The following is a 13330-nucleotide window of genomic DNA, read 5'->3' as shown; positions in this document are numbered from 1 at the left end:
CCCCTCTCTCCTCTCTATCCCTCCCTGTATTTGCACCCTCTCGTTCTACCTATTTATGTTACATTTGGCTATATAATATAGAGAGTTGGGGGGTGGATCACAAAAGATGGTTAATATGGATAGATTTTCCTACTAAAAGTCTAGATGAGTAGAAAAAGTAGTTAAATGAGGCAATATTTGTGAGCAAATTGAGAAAAGTGTGTCCGTAGGGAGGGGCTAAGCTGCTATGATATGTTCTCGATAGTTAACTAGAGGACGCGGTGCAAATGCAGGACAGCTGTAAACTATAATAAGACGACATGACCTACATATATGTAGGTTTCATAACCGGAAAGTTCTAAAAACGGTCCCACACATATTTTGGGGTTTCTTAATTGCAAATAGCTTGCAAGCGGCTCGGTGCATTATTAGACATCTGCGGTCGCAGTGTTGCCACTACGTAACGATCGGTGCTAGTTATAGTTGTTGAGTGAAGTATGATTTTAAGTTTCTGACGGCAAGCTTAGCTACTTCTCCCTCTTCCTCCGTGCTGCTCCTGCAACCCCTCCAAAAACTTCCTGTGTTCCTCCACAGTTTTCCTAATATCATTATCCGGCCATAATCGCATTCTCTCCTCCCTATCCGCCGGCAATGTCTCATCCGGCTCCACCAGCATCTCCTCCAGGATCTGCTGCATCGGCGGCGGTCGACGTCCATCTGCAATGTCATTCTCTATCTGCTTTACAATCTCTGAGCGAGCAATATGCTGTCCTTCGGCGAGAATCTCGTAGGCCAGATCAATCCGTGTGACGGCCTGTCCAGCTTTGGTTATATAGTGCAGAAATAGATAAGAGCATAGACCATATATGGCGCCTTGAGCTACTGGGACATAGGATTTTGCGTTGTGGCCAAATAAACCGTAATGTAGGTTGATGGTCAGTTCAGACAGATTGCGGATGAAGATGAATACGATTGCCTTGAAAGCATGACGAGTGGGCTGAAAGAAATATTATGAGCACTTGGCAAGCTTCTTTGGAAATCTGTAGGAAGTGATTATGACTGCTTACCGAAAGTGGATATCCAACAACCTTTGCGCAGCGTATAATGTGCAGGATAGCCCCAACAAGAACGAAAATGGAGAGACCAGCTTGAACGGAGTAGAAGGCTGCTTGCAATTTGAGCTCCCGTCCATCTATGTCTCGAACAAGCGAATTGTCTGCTTCATTAAGGAATAGGATTTCAGTAGCTGCAGCACTGCCGATGTAATAAAGAGCAATTGCTGCGAGCGTAATTGCTAGAAAATCGCCTGTCAAGAGCCAGTATGCTGCGAGTTTTCCCCGATAGCGAGACATCATGCAGGTACAAACGCGGTGGGCAACGACAAGGAGGAGGATATCGGCGAAGAGCTTGAGGCCAGTAATCCAGACATACATCAACATGTAGCCATATTTGACCTTTGCGCGAGTTTCAATAATAAATAGGTTGAGGATAGTGAATGCGTACCAGCTAGTTCTAGGTTAAAAAACATGCCTCTTCAAGACGTGATTACAGAGTTTATACTAACAACACCAACAGTACGGTCCCTGATGCTAGGCGGTTGAAAGGCCCTTTCGATTTTGCAATAATATCGCCTTCCCCAGGACGTAGACTGGGCTTCCCAATTTGCGACCAAGCCCAGATGATCCCGGCGAAGAAGATGCAATAAACGATAATCGTTGCCAGCTCATAATGATTCTTGAACACACTTCCCTCGAATCTGACATCTTCGCCCCATAATCCGCGAATCATTGCGATTGCCAACAGCTGTCAGCGCAAAGCAGACCACTTCCTGGGAGATAGAAAAACGAATTTAGGGAGAAGATGATCAAGAGGTGAGAACCGGTCTTGCGTCGAAGTGCAGCCATGGGTAGCAATAAAATTGCCGGGCGAATTGGGACACAGCCGTTTAAAGTTGCTTCTGAAAAGCCGCCGTGTGAGCCTTCGTTCACGCTTGGGCCTGGTTGAGGCGTCTGTATGGGCCAGTGTCTGAATTAGGAAGAGAATAATATGGTGTGTCTAGGCAATTCTTCTGTTCCCGGCCAGATTGAACGCCACAAACACATGGTACCGCGTGGGGGAATTTCTGGGTTAAGACCGCAGATTTATTGTAAGCCTTCGATTGTGCCCATGGGGAAGGTGTTACTGGATAGCAGCTACGTGAATTACTAAATACAGCAACGAGGCTCTTAATTGAAAGGCCTTGTCTAAGACTAGATCCTAGGTATTGGAAAGTCCAATTGAGGATATCCCAATGCCCGCCGGGGGTGACCAGCATATATGTGCATTGAGGTGTTTTGAGGAATATTATAGAAATAAAAAAACCCAAAAACTCGGTATATAAAAGGATATGTAGTTAAGAGGTTTCCTACTCAATAAGGCAAGTGTGCAGTAGCCTTTATTCACCCTCAATGAAGACCAACGCGGGCACAAGGTTTAAGGATTGGTCCAAGTGACCGCCATGACCGTCACCCCATTTTCTAAGCCCTGGATTGACAATGAAGGCCACACGGCCCGTCTTGATATTTTCGCAACCTGAAATACCCATCATGTCGGTTGTTTTCCTTGCGATGTATTCTTGATCTAACTTCGGGGCGATGATCTGAAGACGGCATCGCTGAAGACCTAGTTGAACTGCCAACTCGCAAGCCTTCCTAACAATTTTTTGGATTTTGGCGGGTTTGATGCCAGGGGCTACGGGAGTCAGAGCACCGATAAGAGCTTGCTCGATGTGAATCTTGGCATTCTGATGGCTTGAATCAACTACTACATCGATTTCTTGATTGTCGCCTTCTTCCCACTCGTGGCTAGCTGGCTGTTCCCCTACCACTTTGATCTGTAGTTGCTCGATAGTAACGTATCTCCACTTCTCACACAGTGGTGAAGGAGGTGGCCATGAGGGTTCGACGTAATCTTTGGATTGCATCAACCCAGCCCCTTGGTAATGGAGTCAGCAAATAATACCTATTAAGGTTTAGAACGCCGACTTACTCATGAATAGCTTCTTCCACTCAGTGGTAAATAGATCAGCATATTCCCCGAATACGTAAAAAGGTGTCGAGAAGATTGTATCCATGAGGATTGACCAAATAGCTGCCTCTAAAAGGCATTTTCTGTGAAGCCTATCTTTCCAGTAAGACAGTGAAACACCGTCAATCAATGTGTAATGTGCGAATTCCGTTGCAAGCTTATTGCAGTCAGCGCTGCTAGGAACATCGCGGGTGATAACTTTGATTGCAGAGGCCAGGCTTTCGAAATTGCTAATGAGCTCATCATCTTGAGTAGGACGGAATCTTTCCACGTTTGACAGTAAGCTTTTCTGAAGCACTTCCAGATTGTGCTCAAGTTTACTGGTTTCGGTGACAAGCTCCAAATTCCTTCTGTCCCTGTCTGCTAAGTCTTGAAGTATTTCGTCAATAATCCTATCCATTGCCAAATACTTCCCGCGAGGACGTGGCTCCATACGCTGCTCATCCTCTGGATATTTCTTGAAGTAAAAGTCCTGAAGAAGTTTTGATTGGATCCTGTCCAGCTTATCCCTGCACTCGTTCCTCTCGTTGCGTAACCTGTGGTTCTCGGCAATATAAATATCCTGATTGGCATTAAGAACGTGTATTTGATCCTGACACTTATAGATCTCCTGTCTCAAGCCCGCATCTCGCTGTTGTCTCTCTCCACCTTCCTCTCCCCCAATAGTTCTTATGCCATTTGCTTCTTTAGCAGCCACGTCTGTATGAGCGGGGTCCTCGCTATTTGGAGTCTCCTGGTGGGATCCCTCGGTCTGAGAATCACCATCATCATCTCCTTGGTGCCTGGACTCACCATCGGGGTGCTGCTCCCACGGATGGGGTATCTGCGGATGGGAATTTTCCGTCATTTCACTCTCACTGGACTGGCGCGGCTTGTGCTCGACAAATCTGGGCTGAGGCCTCGGCCCAAGTATTGAGCTGACCTTCCATACTGTTAGCGGCTGAGCGATTGATGAGAAATAATATAACCTCACTGTTATGCCTAGCTGATACATTCGCAATAACCAGAGTAACTTGGTGGAGCCTTGCTGACCACTGTCACATTTAAAAATCAACACAAAATCGGCAGTAAATGCTAGGAATCAAAGAAGGAGATTCATTCGCAAGCCCAAAGGCTTGCCGGTATGACGGTTATGGGGATTTGTAGTAGAAGAGATTATGAGGTTCGTGGATAGGGAGAGATCGAAGCGGGGAGAAAGAAGGGCTTCGGTGGTGCCCCGCGGCTACCGATCAAATCTATTGGCATGCATGAGGTTCAGCTAGTTACCAGCTGCAGAAAAATGAGAGTTGGTCCACAAGGCTGGTATGAATTCAATCCATGCTGGTGAGCCTGATGTGCGGGCCAGAACGCCTCCCGTGTTTCTCTTTTTCAGGGCGAAATGCCCTCATGCATGAGCTCTCACATGTGGGCGCTGGATGTAGAAAAGCCAACCGAGTGGCTTTGAGCGTCGTGCCTGATCTCATGATAAGAATGAGGCTCTTCTCAAGGTGTCTAATTTGAGAACAGCCACAGCGACTAAGCCCCCATGTTTTAACACTACTATATCACCACGGAATGGAAATAAAATATAATAAAATATTCCAAATCTATAGGTAATAATTAAGGCTTAATTAACTTTTGAAATTGCTCTTATTTATTGTGGTTGAGATATTTTAGTAAGTTGGCTTGCGCACGGTCTGTGCAATGCAGTACCCTAAGCTTGCATAACCACTGAAGCGTGAGCTCTCACACCTGCATCGTGGACGAGACCCGCGGAACGTATGAGCCAATAGAATCATTCAAATGATACTCTCTGGTGATGGTTGGTGGAAAGCTGCATGGTGTAAGTCGACGCAGCAAGGCTTGATAAAACCAACCCCACGCACCTATCCTATATTGAAGAAATATTCACGGTATCTCCAAGCCACAATATTTTGGAAGTAACAGCAAGAAGATTGGAGGCTGTGAATGCTGCAAATGTGCCGATGAAGCCAGTCGAAGTCGACGGATTAGGGGTGACATATTCCTTGTCGTCCGGCTAGAACCAAGCCATGGGGTGAGGGGACTGCTCCCTCGACTGCAGGTGGACGACTCGCCAAATGTGCCAAGCGCCTAAGCTTGAACCGAGCTGTGCAGGCATGCGAGCAGAAAGTCGTGGCCATGTCCGTCTCAGCTGGCCGACTACTTTCCGCTTTTCAAAAGCCCGGCGTTTATTGGACTCTTGGAGGTTACAGGTCCGGGGATTCTTATTGCCCCTCATGACCTAGCCTTGCCATCCAAGAGGTCTTGGACTCTCTTCGTTACTTTCTTGCTGTTCTTCTCATATGAATGAACTTTCACACACCGAATTTCTCTTGCCCTCCACGCCTTGATATCCAAGTTTTCTTGATTAGGATTGTTCGATATGCCAGGAAATCGCCTTGTTATAGGTACGAAAGCCTCGCTTCATAGCTCTTCCTTGATCCTTGTCTAATACGCTGTAGGCCTTGATTATGGCACCACATTTACAGGTATGCTCTTACTTCCACTATATCCAATCGTGAGGCTAATCTTGACAGGCGTCGCCTTCTGCGAAGCTACGAGCGACAACACGCCCATCGACAACATCCAAGTCGTCCACGACTGGCCCGGCCACCACGGCCAGCTGGGTACAAAAGAGAAGGTACCCAGCGAGATATCATACTCGGCTTCATCTAGTGGAAAAGTTCTATGGGGCTCCTTAATCCCACCACAAGCCCACCGTCAGGTCTGGACAAAGCTCGAGCTAGATGAGCAGAAGAGAGGGGACGAGTTGAAGATGTTGCTCGAACTATTGACTGGCATTGGAAACATGGACCTTACACGCTTTGCAGATAGAGGAGGGCCACCCGCATATCCGGGCAAAGACCCTGTCGACATTGTGGCCGACTATCTCTCGCACGTCAAGGGTCAGCTCATCAAAAATTTAGAAAAAGCTTACGAAGGTGTCTACCTGACGATGCCGATTGATCTTGTTATTACTGTTCCGGCTGTTTGGTCCGACAGGGCCAAGGATCGTACGTTTCGTGCTGTCGCAAAGGCTGGATTTGACGAGAAGTCGTTCCCAAATCTTAGAGAAACGATTATGGTCACGGAACCCGAAGCCGCAGCCATATATGTGTTAAAAACAATGAAAGGAGGCAAACAAGGCGAGGATGTCGCCATAGGGGACTGCTTTGTCCTTTGCGATGCTGGTGGTGGTACTGTGGATCTAATCTCCTACAGGGTCAAAACTATCCACCCTACGTTTCAAATCGAAGAAGCTGCGATTGGCACCGGAGAAAAATGCGGAGGTAGCTTTGTAGACCGGAACTTCACGAAGTGGCTGGAGAAGAAAATTGGAACAGCAGACTACAAAAAAATCGCCGATAATCCAGCCGGCGAGCGAGACCAGCATATGCTTGAGCCAAAATTGGGTAGACTTATGCAAGCATTTTTAACCGCAAAGACCAGCTTCGGCAGCGAAGAGGACGAGGAGCACATTCTTCCTTTGCCTTCACCACTGAACGCTATAGATGATCCAAGTCGGGGGATCGACTGCGGTGAAATCCGCGTTACATCGTAAGTCAATTGCCATTTCAGGTTTACCTAGTTGCTTATTCATAAGATAGTGATGATCTGAAGGAAATGTTCGATCCCTGTGTGGAGAAAACTTGCAATTTGATTGCAGGACAGATTGATCAAGTGCAGCGGACGGGCTCACAAGTGAAGGTTAGTCATCCCATAAAGCATGTGTAGCTTGGTTGACACGAAATAGTATGTCTTTTTGGTGGGAGGCTTCGGTAAATCGCCCTATATGTTTGATAGAGTTCGACAATTTGCCAGAACTAGAGGAATCAGCACAATACAACCTACCATGGCGTAAGTCTCACCTGATTAACTCTAATCTACCCACCCCCTGGTTGCTAATGGGACCTATTTAAAATTATAGCTGGAGCGCTGTTGTCCGAGGGGCTGTAGCAAGAGGACTTGAATCAGGGGGGTCAGATCTCATATACCTTCGAAAGTGCCGGAGACACTACGGTACTCCAGCTTCGGAGCCATTCTCTGCCTTCAAGCACACCGAAGAGGATGCATATATCGACGAACATGATGGCGAAAAGTATGCCAAAGGACAGATGAGCTGGCTGATCAAGAAAGGCGACCCGCTGTTGTCATCACAGGCTCGTCATGCTGAAATAGAACTCTACCGAACATTTGATGCCACCGACAGCAGAGTTTTCAAAGCTAGACTGGTGGCTTGCGATGCGGATGTCGCTCCCAGGCGTTATGCAGACGATGTAAGCTGTCCTTCTAAAAACTTCAATTTACCGCTGACTCTTTCGCAGTCTGCCTACAATGTCACCATTCTCTCGGCAGACTTGAGCTCCGTACCCGAAAGCAAATTCCAGGTAGCACGAAGTGGGCCACAGGGGAAACCATATTTTATTGCCAATTTCAAGATCAACATTTCCTTAACTTCCAATTTGAAGTTCTGGTTGACATTTAACGGGCAAGAGTATGGTTCGGTTACTACTCACTATGATTAGAGAATAATATCTTTAGAGCTTCTGCATTGCCTTATCCTATTATTTTAAGCTCAAGTTTGGTTGATTAAGTATAATTTATCCCTTGACACGGCACTTGGCCCCGTGCTCACCAATCAAATAGGCTCAATTCGGTGATTTCATAGTATATTGATATATAAGCTTAATCTTTGGAGTTAAGTCGCTCAACACGAGGTAGTACGCCTAGGTCTCTTCCAATCCTTACTATCTAGAGGCTTCCTTAGAGTATTCGGCGATAGATATGAGGGCTTAGGGCAGGGTTTTTTCGCGATTCAATCTGGAGGAGCGTTATATTGAGTCTTCTGAACAAGGTCTGCATCAATTCTAGTACGATTGGAAGGCATGGTGGTGTAATTAATGATTCTATGTAGATACGTGTAGTCTCAAAAACAGTGTTTGCGCACAGACCACCTTCTCGTTGGACGCTGCCGTGTCAAGGGATAAGGAGCACCATGAAAAGTTCATTAGGGAACGGGATCTTAGTTTCCAAAGCATATCTCGGTTCAAGATCTTAGACACTGTGCCTATTAGGCCGCATTTGAGCCATTGGCCAGCCCGAAGCAGCGGCTGCAGGGTCATTTGCCTGTTGATATCCAAGCGCTTGAACCAGGCTTGATACGAGCCAATGGGTGATACGATATGAAATTCTTGAGAATCCTCGGCCAGATTTACCCTTTGTTCAAGCCTCCACCGAATTGACTTTGAGTATGATTTTGGCTAGTGGAAAAGCGCTAATAAGGCAAGTTCCGCAAAACTGAGCACGGGGAGCGCAGAAACTCGTGAGCGGCAAGGCAGACTCAGCCTCGTGTCCTTAAGTTGATGAGGGAAGGCGTCTGGAACATCCCAAAATGGGGGGTTCGACGCCACAAACATGCCAAGGGTGATTAAAGGTTTGGTGGGCTTATTGGTTGAAGAAATCTCCTGTACCTGTCACGACCTTGGCGTCCGGCCCATGCAAGGGCTGCTTCCTGCCGAGGACTCCATACAGCAGGGACCGAGGCCCAACTCTGAGGGGGTTGTAGAGTACGCGTGCTTTGTCGCTTCGCAATCCACAACGCATCATAGATCACAACACTCTCAATTCCTCAACCTGGTACAAGCTTCATTCTTTCGCGGGGTACCAGGGTCGCCATTCACTTCTTCATGGAAGATATAACAACCATTTTTTTGATATGAGCGCGTAAGTGATGGAAGAATCATCAGGAAGCTTTGTATAGCTATTTCTAAGGGCGTCTCAGGCTGGGATCTGTCGCGCAGATTTGGCCATCGTCCCATTCATTGCCCGGGATCGGCGTGTGATCTCTTTCGTCTATCACTGTGGTCTCCTAGGGAGGAGACTATATCCAGAACATGGCCTTAAAACGATCTCCGGAGAGTGAGCTAGGCGGATGGCACCTGAAATCAGTTTCGACAAATGGCACAATCAACGAAACCGTGGTCGAAGACAATATGACAAGAGAGTTCGTGGGGAGCGTCCCGCTAGTCTCGTTCATTTACCTCATAATGTCCTGCATCATCATCGTCCTGCTCTTCCTTCACGCTGTACGATGGCTTAAAGCTTTCTCCAGGCGGAGTCAGATACGCTCTCCGCTCTCCATGCCGCCCAGATACTTACCCTCTCGCGAGTTCGAGGAGCGACTAGACCGGTTCTACCAAAATGATACCCTGCCACCACAGCAAGCTGCGCAGAGCTCGCAGTCGATCCCTGATAGCGCATTCGGTCCAAAGCGAGGCCCTATTCTCATCCGTTCACTCAGCAGCTTGTCGCAAAAAATGTTCCCAGGAAAGGAAAAGCAAGGAACAGACATGGAGATGCAAGAGAACCCGGCTGCACCAACACCTGGCTTACGCCAGCCCGCAAACCCGTTGCGTCCGGTTACAATACCTCAGCAACCGGACCTAATATCTGTACAACCTAGCCCTTATACATACCCGGCACCACACTATCCTCCACTTGTTTTACAACCGGCTCCTCAACCTCAACAGGCTCCGCAGCGTGGGAGTCCAGCTTGCGATAATTCTTGGGGTCCGAATAATCCATTCGCACCATACGCTATCCCACATGATCCAGGCTTCGGTCCTGTCCCAGTGCCAGTCGCGGGTTACTATCCTGATGAGACGCCCACTCCAGTACCAGTACCAGTACCAGTCAGCGCACCAAAGAATGGCAATGAGCATTCCACTGGGTTCGGCAGGAAAGATGGATACCAGCTTTTCAAACGGAGAGCGGCGCTGAAGCCTGACGCCGAAGTAACGTCCAGCGACATCCATGAATGTAGGGATTTGGTACGCGCGAGGTACGCGATTGGACATACGATTAGGAGTATCCAGGCTGGCCAAACAACTGCGGGAGAAGTAGGCTTGAGGTTGCCAGACTTAAGAAATCGTGCAGAGTTCGTGCTGTACGAGGTCAGGAGGATACTGGGAGAGTGGTCTGCGATTAGGTCGCAATGGAACGAGGTAGAATGGAGTTTATTGGAAAAGATCCAGCGAAAGCTGGTCGTGCTTGAAATTTAAGAGTGATTTATGATATCCGCTTCTTTTTGACTGTTCTTATTGTATCATCTTCGGCAATCTGTATTCTCAACAAGACTTAGCAAGCATTCATAGCCCGGCGCGTAGGTGTTTTTCCTTCCTGTAGCAATAATGGTTACGTCCCAGCGAGCTTTGTTCTCAACAATTGTCAAGTCAACTGTCTTCTCTTTTATTGCTTTCCCGCTTACGAGGGTTTGATAAGCCGATACGAGGCTACAGTTCGCCGGAGTGGGACGCGAAGTGAGTACGGTTCAACACTCTGATCCTCGCCTGAGGATTCAGGGATTAGGTAATCTAGGCAAATATTTTGGATCGGGATTGAAAATCGGTTTATGCAGGGTATAATTCTATTGGCTGATACAAGCTTTTCGGGACTTGTAGAGCAAGGTACATAAAGGAACTTGTATATATTCGAGATTAAGCCGGGGTTTTTATCGATTTTACTGCAATTGTCGTAGGCTACTGTAGACTGACCGAGGATATCCATGGAGGTTTGAGCAAGAAGGGTTAATCGACAAAAGTGGAGCTATCGGCGCCTCGATAGTATGAAGATGCTACCTTGCACACGATGACCGGTGAACAGTCTAGCGCTGTTGAAATAGGACGTGAATAGACCAAGTGCCAAGTTTTGAATTGTAGGAGATGTCCATATTTTAACCCTTAGATACGAGCTTCCCTAAGGTATCCGTAAACCTTGACGAATTGGATCTGAAAGCGCTCCCACGGACAATAGGGGATGGCTTTAGAAATCTAAAAGGATAAAAGGTCAGTGTGCGACGGAGCCGCCCAAAACGGGTGGCTGACACGCTTCCGCCCAGCGCTGTCATGTTTCTTAAGCGGATGGGGCATCTTGAAACAACCACCTACGAACATCTCACCTTCCCCTTTCTGATTCTGATACACTAAACACCGCCTGAGGCTGAGAAAAAGGTGTTTGTACCCCTGGCATCCGACGACAGCCGCCAATCATGGGTTTTTGTTTAATGGATTCCTCTAGTGGTGCAACAATAGCTACCCCTCAGTGGGACTGGGGAGAAACAAACCGCGCCCAAAGCCCTTGTTCAATCCACAAGACAATTACTGCACACCCATTGTTATCCCCTACATAATTTACTTAATCGCGCTAGATGGGTGAAGGAATGTATCCGTAGCTGCCCCATTTACTTTATCACCGGCCTCTCTCGCCCATCATGTCTTCCTCCGTAACTCTCTCCTACCGTTATACCGCGACACTGTTCCACAATGAAATTCGACTGGCGGATGACAGCGCTTGCTGTCTCAGCAACTCTCCCCTTTGCCTCCTGTATATCGCTGAACGTGAATGATGAAGGTACGACTACACCCTCAGACTTAAATCTTAGGGGTTGGTACTGACAGCTTGTTAGCATCTATTCGCAATGCTGCCGCGACATATGCGTATAACATGATGACATACTACACCAACAACCAAACTGATACACCGGCTACGAAAATAGGGAACCTACCCGCACCATACTACTGGTGGGAGGCAGGCGCTGTATGGGGAGGCTTAGTTGACTATTGGGCATACACCAACGACTCGAGCTACGTCAATACCACCATACAGGCGCTGATTGCCAATTTTGGACCAAATGCGGATCTTATGGTTCCTGCGCACCGAGGAGATGAGGTATGCCAAATAAGAACTTGTACCATTATTATAAATAGTGGAGCTAATGTGTTTCTAGGGAAATGATGATCAAGCCTTCTGGGCCCTCGCACTCATGTCCGCACTCGAATATGAATACCCCAGCCCGCCCCAGAATCAACCACAATATCTTGACGTGGCAAAAGCCGCCTTTGACAGCATGGCTGCACGCTGGGATCTTACCTCCTGCAATGGCGGCCTAAAATGGCAAATATTCCCAGAAAATTCATACGGATACGACTACAAAAACAGCATTTCAAATGGAGGATTCTTTGCGCTTGCTGCGCGTCTGGCTCGCTACACTGGAAACCAAACATACGTGGATTGGGCAGAAAAGACATGGGACTGGTGTGAGCGAATTGGTTTAATCAGCAGTATTTACGAAGTCTTTGATGGCTCTGACGATACTCTCAACTGCTCACAAATCAATCATATGCAATGGAGCTATGGAGTGGGCATCTTCCTTCATGGAACAGCGACACTTTACAACTACACCAATGGATCCTCGCTATGGCAGAAACGAACGTCCGGACTGCTCGATAGAAGCGCTGTGTTCTTCTCACCCTACCCTAACGCCACCGATGTTATGTTTGAAGCTGCGTGCGAGACTGTCGGTACCTGCAATACCGATCAGCAAAGTTTCAAAGCTTACCTTGCGCGCTTTCTCGCGAAGACTGCAGTCTTGGCTCCTTATACAGCAGCCTCAATCAACACACTCCTCAGCAAATCAGCGGCTGCAGCTGCGACATCCTGTTCGGGTGGCAAAGACAGCGTGACTTGCGGCAGTAAGTGGTACACGGGCGCGTGGGACGGCAGCAGCGGCATCGGACAGCAGCTTAGCGCCCTCGAAGTTACTCAGGCCCTCCTGGTCGCAAACGCTGGTGCTCCAGGCACACTGGCGAATGCTCATCTTGCCAAATCTACTGCCATTACCACCATCAACCTCCCAGCGAGGTCTATAACTGCAGAACTCCAAACGCCGAACACGACACCGAATATAGCACCAGGTGTGGTGAGCACTGGAAGTAGGCTCTTGGCTAGCGCCGCATTTGGTGCTGTTCTTGCAGGACTCTGGTAGTCGGAACTGGACTGGTTCCATATCTCACGATAGGTGTTCAAAAGTTTTTTTTTCATTACTGACTGCCTTTATCAACGACCGCAAAGCAGGCGGTCACCCCCGTTAATGTACATATAGCATCTGTGGCGTTGGAGGGCTATTATGGAATAACATGGGACAGCATAGCGCGGAGTCAGCAATTGGTGTTAGATGTAAAATATACAGACTTTGGGTGCTTTTGAATCTCTTCTAATAGAACAGATACTCTATACAATAACTATTGCGTGGTTGCTTGTGAAGCTATGCTCAACAAACACCCGTTTTACATAGAGAGCCGCGAACGGCTCAACGGTTTTGGCTTGTGATACTGGCAGGGCTTGACAATCTTATCCGGTTACGTCGACGCACATTTCCTCCGTTCTTGGCTACATATTGTTACATATTTGTCTAACTTCAGGAGTAACTGGCGAAGTGACTGACGCC

General features: G+C 47.7%; 5 protein-coding genes across 5 annotated transcripts; 3 read left to right on the top strand and 2 right to left on the bottom strand.

Annotated features, from left to right (window-relative positions):
• Window positions 1-469: 469 nt before the first annotated feature.
• Window positions 470-1447, bottom strand: K441DRAFT_651460 (uncharacterized protein). The gene is made up of 2 exons (XM_067647199.1): window positions 1047-1447; window positions 470-976 (listed from the first exon to the last, which is right to left on the bottom strand). Exons 1-2 carry the CDS (start codon window positions 1416-1418, stop codon window positions 503-505), a joined length of 846 nt encoding a protein of 281 aa, XP_067510015.1. The 5' UTR covers window positions 1419-1447; the 3' UTR covers window positions 470-502.
• Window positions 1448-2131: 684 nt separating this feature from the next.
• On the bottom strand, window positions 2132-4270 carry K441DRAFT_626221 (uncharacterized protein). Its single transcript, XM_067646124.1, has 3 exons — window positions 4019-4270; window positions 3007-3967; window positions 2132-2952 (listed from the first exon to the last, which is right to left on the bottom strand). Exons 1-3 carry the CDS (start codon window positions 4037-4039, stop codon window positions 2414-2416), a joined length of 1521 nt encoding a protein of 506 aa, XP_067510014.1. The 5' UTR covers window positions 4040-4270; the 3' UTR covers window positions 2132-2413.
• A 917-nt stretch (window positions 4271-5187) lies between these two features.
• On the top strand, window positions 5188-7776 carry K441DRAFT_626220 (actin-like ATPase domain-containing protein). Its single transcript, XM_067646123.1, has 7 exons — window positions 5188-5453; window positions 5508-5534; window positions 5583-6603; window positions 6654-6753; window positions 6800-6903; window positions 6974-7322; window positions 7371-7776. The coding sequence occupies exons 1-7, from the start codon at window positions 5429-5431 to the stop codon at window positions 7569-7571; spliced, it is 1827 nt and encodes a 608-aa protein (XP_067510013.1). The 5' UTR covers window positions 5188-5428; the 3' UTR covers window positions 7572-7776.
• Window positions 7777-8939: 1163 nt separating this feature from the next.
• On the top strand, window positions 8940-10106 carry K441DRAFT_673041 (uncharacterized protein; the record flags this gene model as incomplete). The annotated part of the gene is made up of 1 exon (XM_067650612.1): window positions 8940-10106. One exon carries the CDS (start codon window positions 8940-8942, stop codon window positions 10104-10106), a length of 1167 nt encoding a protein of 388 aa, XP_067510012.1.
• A 985-nt stretch (window positions 10107-11091) lies between these two features.
• K441DRAFT_601150 (glycoside hydrolase family 76 protein) lies at window positions 11092-13136 on the top strand. Its single transcript, XM_067645221.1, has 3 exons — window positions 11092-11454; window positions 11510-11772; window positions 11831-13136. The coding sequence occupies exons 1-3, from the start codon at window positions 11367-11369 to the stop codon at window positions 12866-12868; spliced, it is 1389 nt and encodes a 462-aa protein (XP_067510011.1). The 5' UTR covers window positions 11092-11366; the 3' UTR covers window positions 12869-13136.
• The last annotated feature ends 194 nt before the right edge of the window (window positions 13137-13330 follow it).

The sequence above is a fragment of the Cenococcum geophilum genome (assembly GCF_001692895.1).
Source record: "Cenococcum geophilum 1.58 unplaced genomic scaffold K441scaffold_2, whole genome shotgun sequence".
Lineage (NCBI taxonomy): Eukaryota > Fungi > Ascomycota > Dothideomycetes > Gloniales > Gloniaceae > Cenococcum > Cenococcum geophilum.
The sequence above is the reverse complement of the archived record's forward strand: the minus strand, read 5'-3'. Positions and strand labels throughout refer to the sequence as shown.

Coding starts and splice junctions, on each gene's coding strand:
- K441DRAFT_651460 (XM_067647199.1), bottom strand. CDS start 1,418: ATGTTGATGTATGTCTGGATTACTGGCCTCAAGCTCTTCGCCGATATC. Junction 977..1,046: donor TTGTTGGATATCCACTTTCG/GTAAGCAGTCAT, acceptor TATTTCTTTCAG/CCCACTCGTCATGCTTTCAA.
- K441DRAFT_626221 (XM_067646124.1), bottom strand. CDS start 4,039: ATGTATCAGCTAGGCATAACA. Junction 3,968..4,018: donor TGTATCAGCTAGGCATAACA/GTGAGGTTATAT, acceptor ACAGTATGGAAG/GTCAGCTCAATACTTGGGCC. Junction 2,953..3,006: donor GTGGAAGAAGCTATTCATGA/GTAAGTCGGCGT, acceptor TCCATTACCAAG/GGGCTGGGTTGATGCAATCC.
- K441DRAFT_626220 (XM_067646123.1), top strand. CDS start 5,429: ATGCCAGGAAATCGCCTTGTTATAG. Junction 6,754..6,799: donor GGACGGGCTCACAAGTGAAG/GTTAGTCATCCC, acceptor GACACGAAATAG/TATGTCTTTTTGGTGGGAGG. Junction 6,904..6,973: donor ACAATACAACCTACCATGGC/GTAAGTCTCACC, acceptor TTAAAATTATAG/CTGGAGCGCTGTTGTCCGAG.
- K441DRAFT_601150 (XM_067645221.1), top strand. CDS start 11,367: ATGAAATTCGACTGGCGGATGACAGCGCTTGCTGTCTCAGCAACTCTC. Junction 11,455..11,509: donor GCTGAACGTGAATGATGAAG/GTACGACTACAC, acceptor ACAGCTTGTTAG/CATCTATTCGCAATGCTGCC. Junction 11,773..11,830: donor CTGCGCACCGAGGAGATGAG/GTATGCCAAATA, acceptor ATGTGTTTCTAG/GGAAATGATGATCAAGCCTT.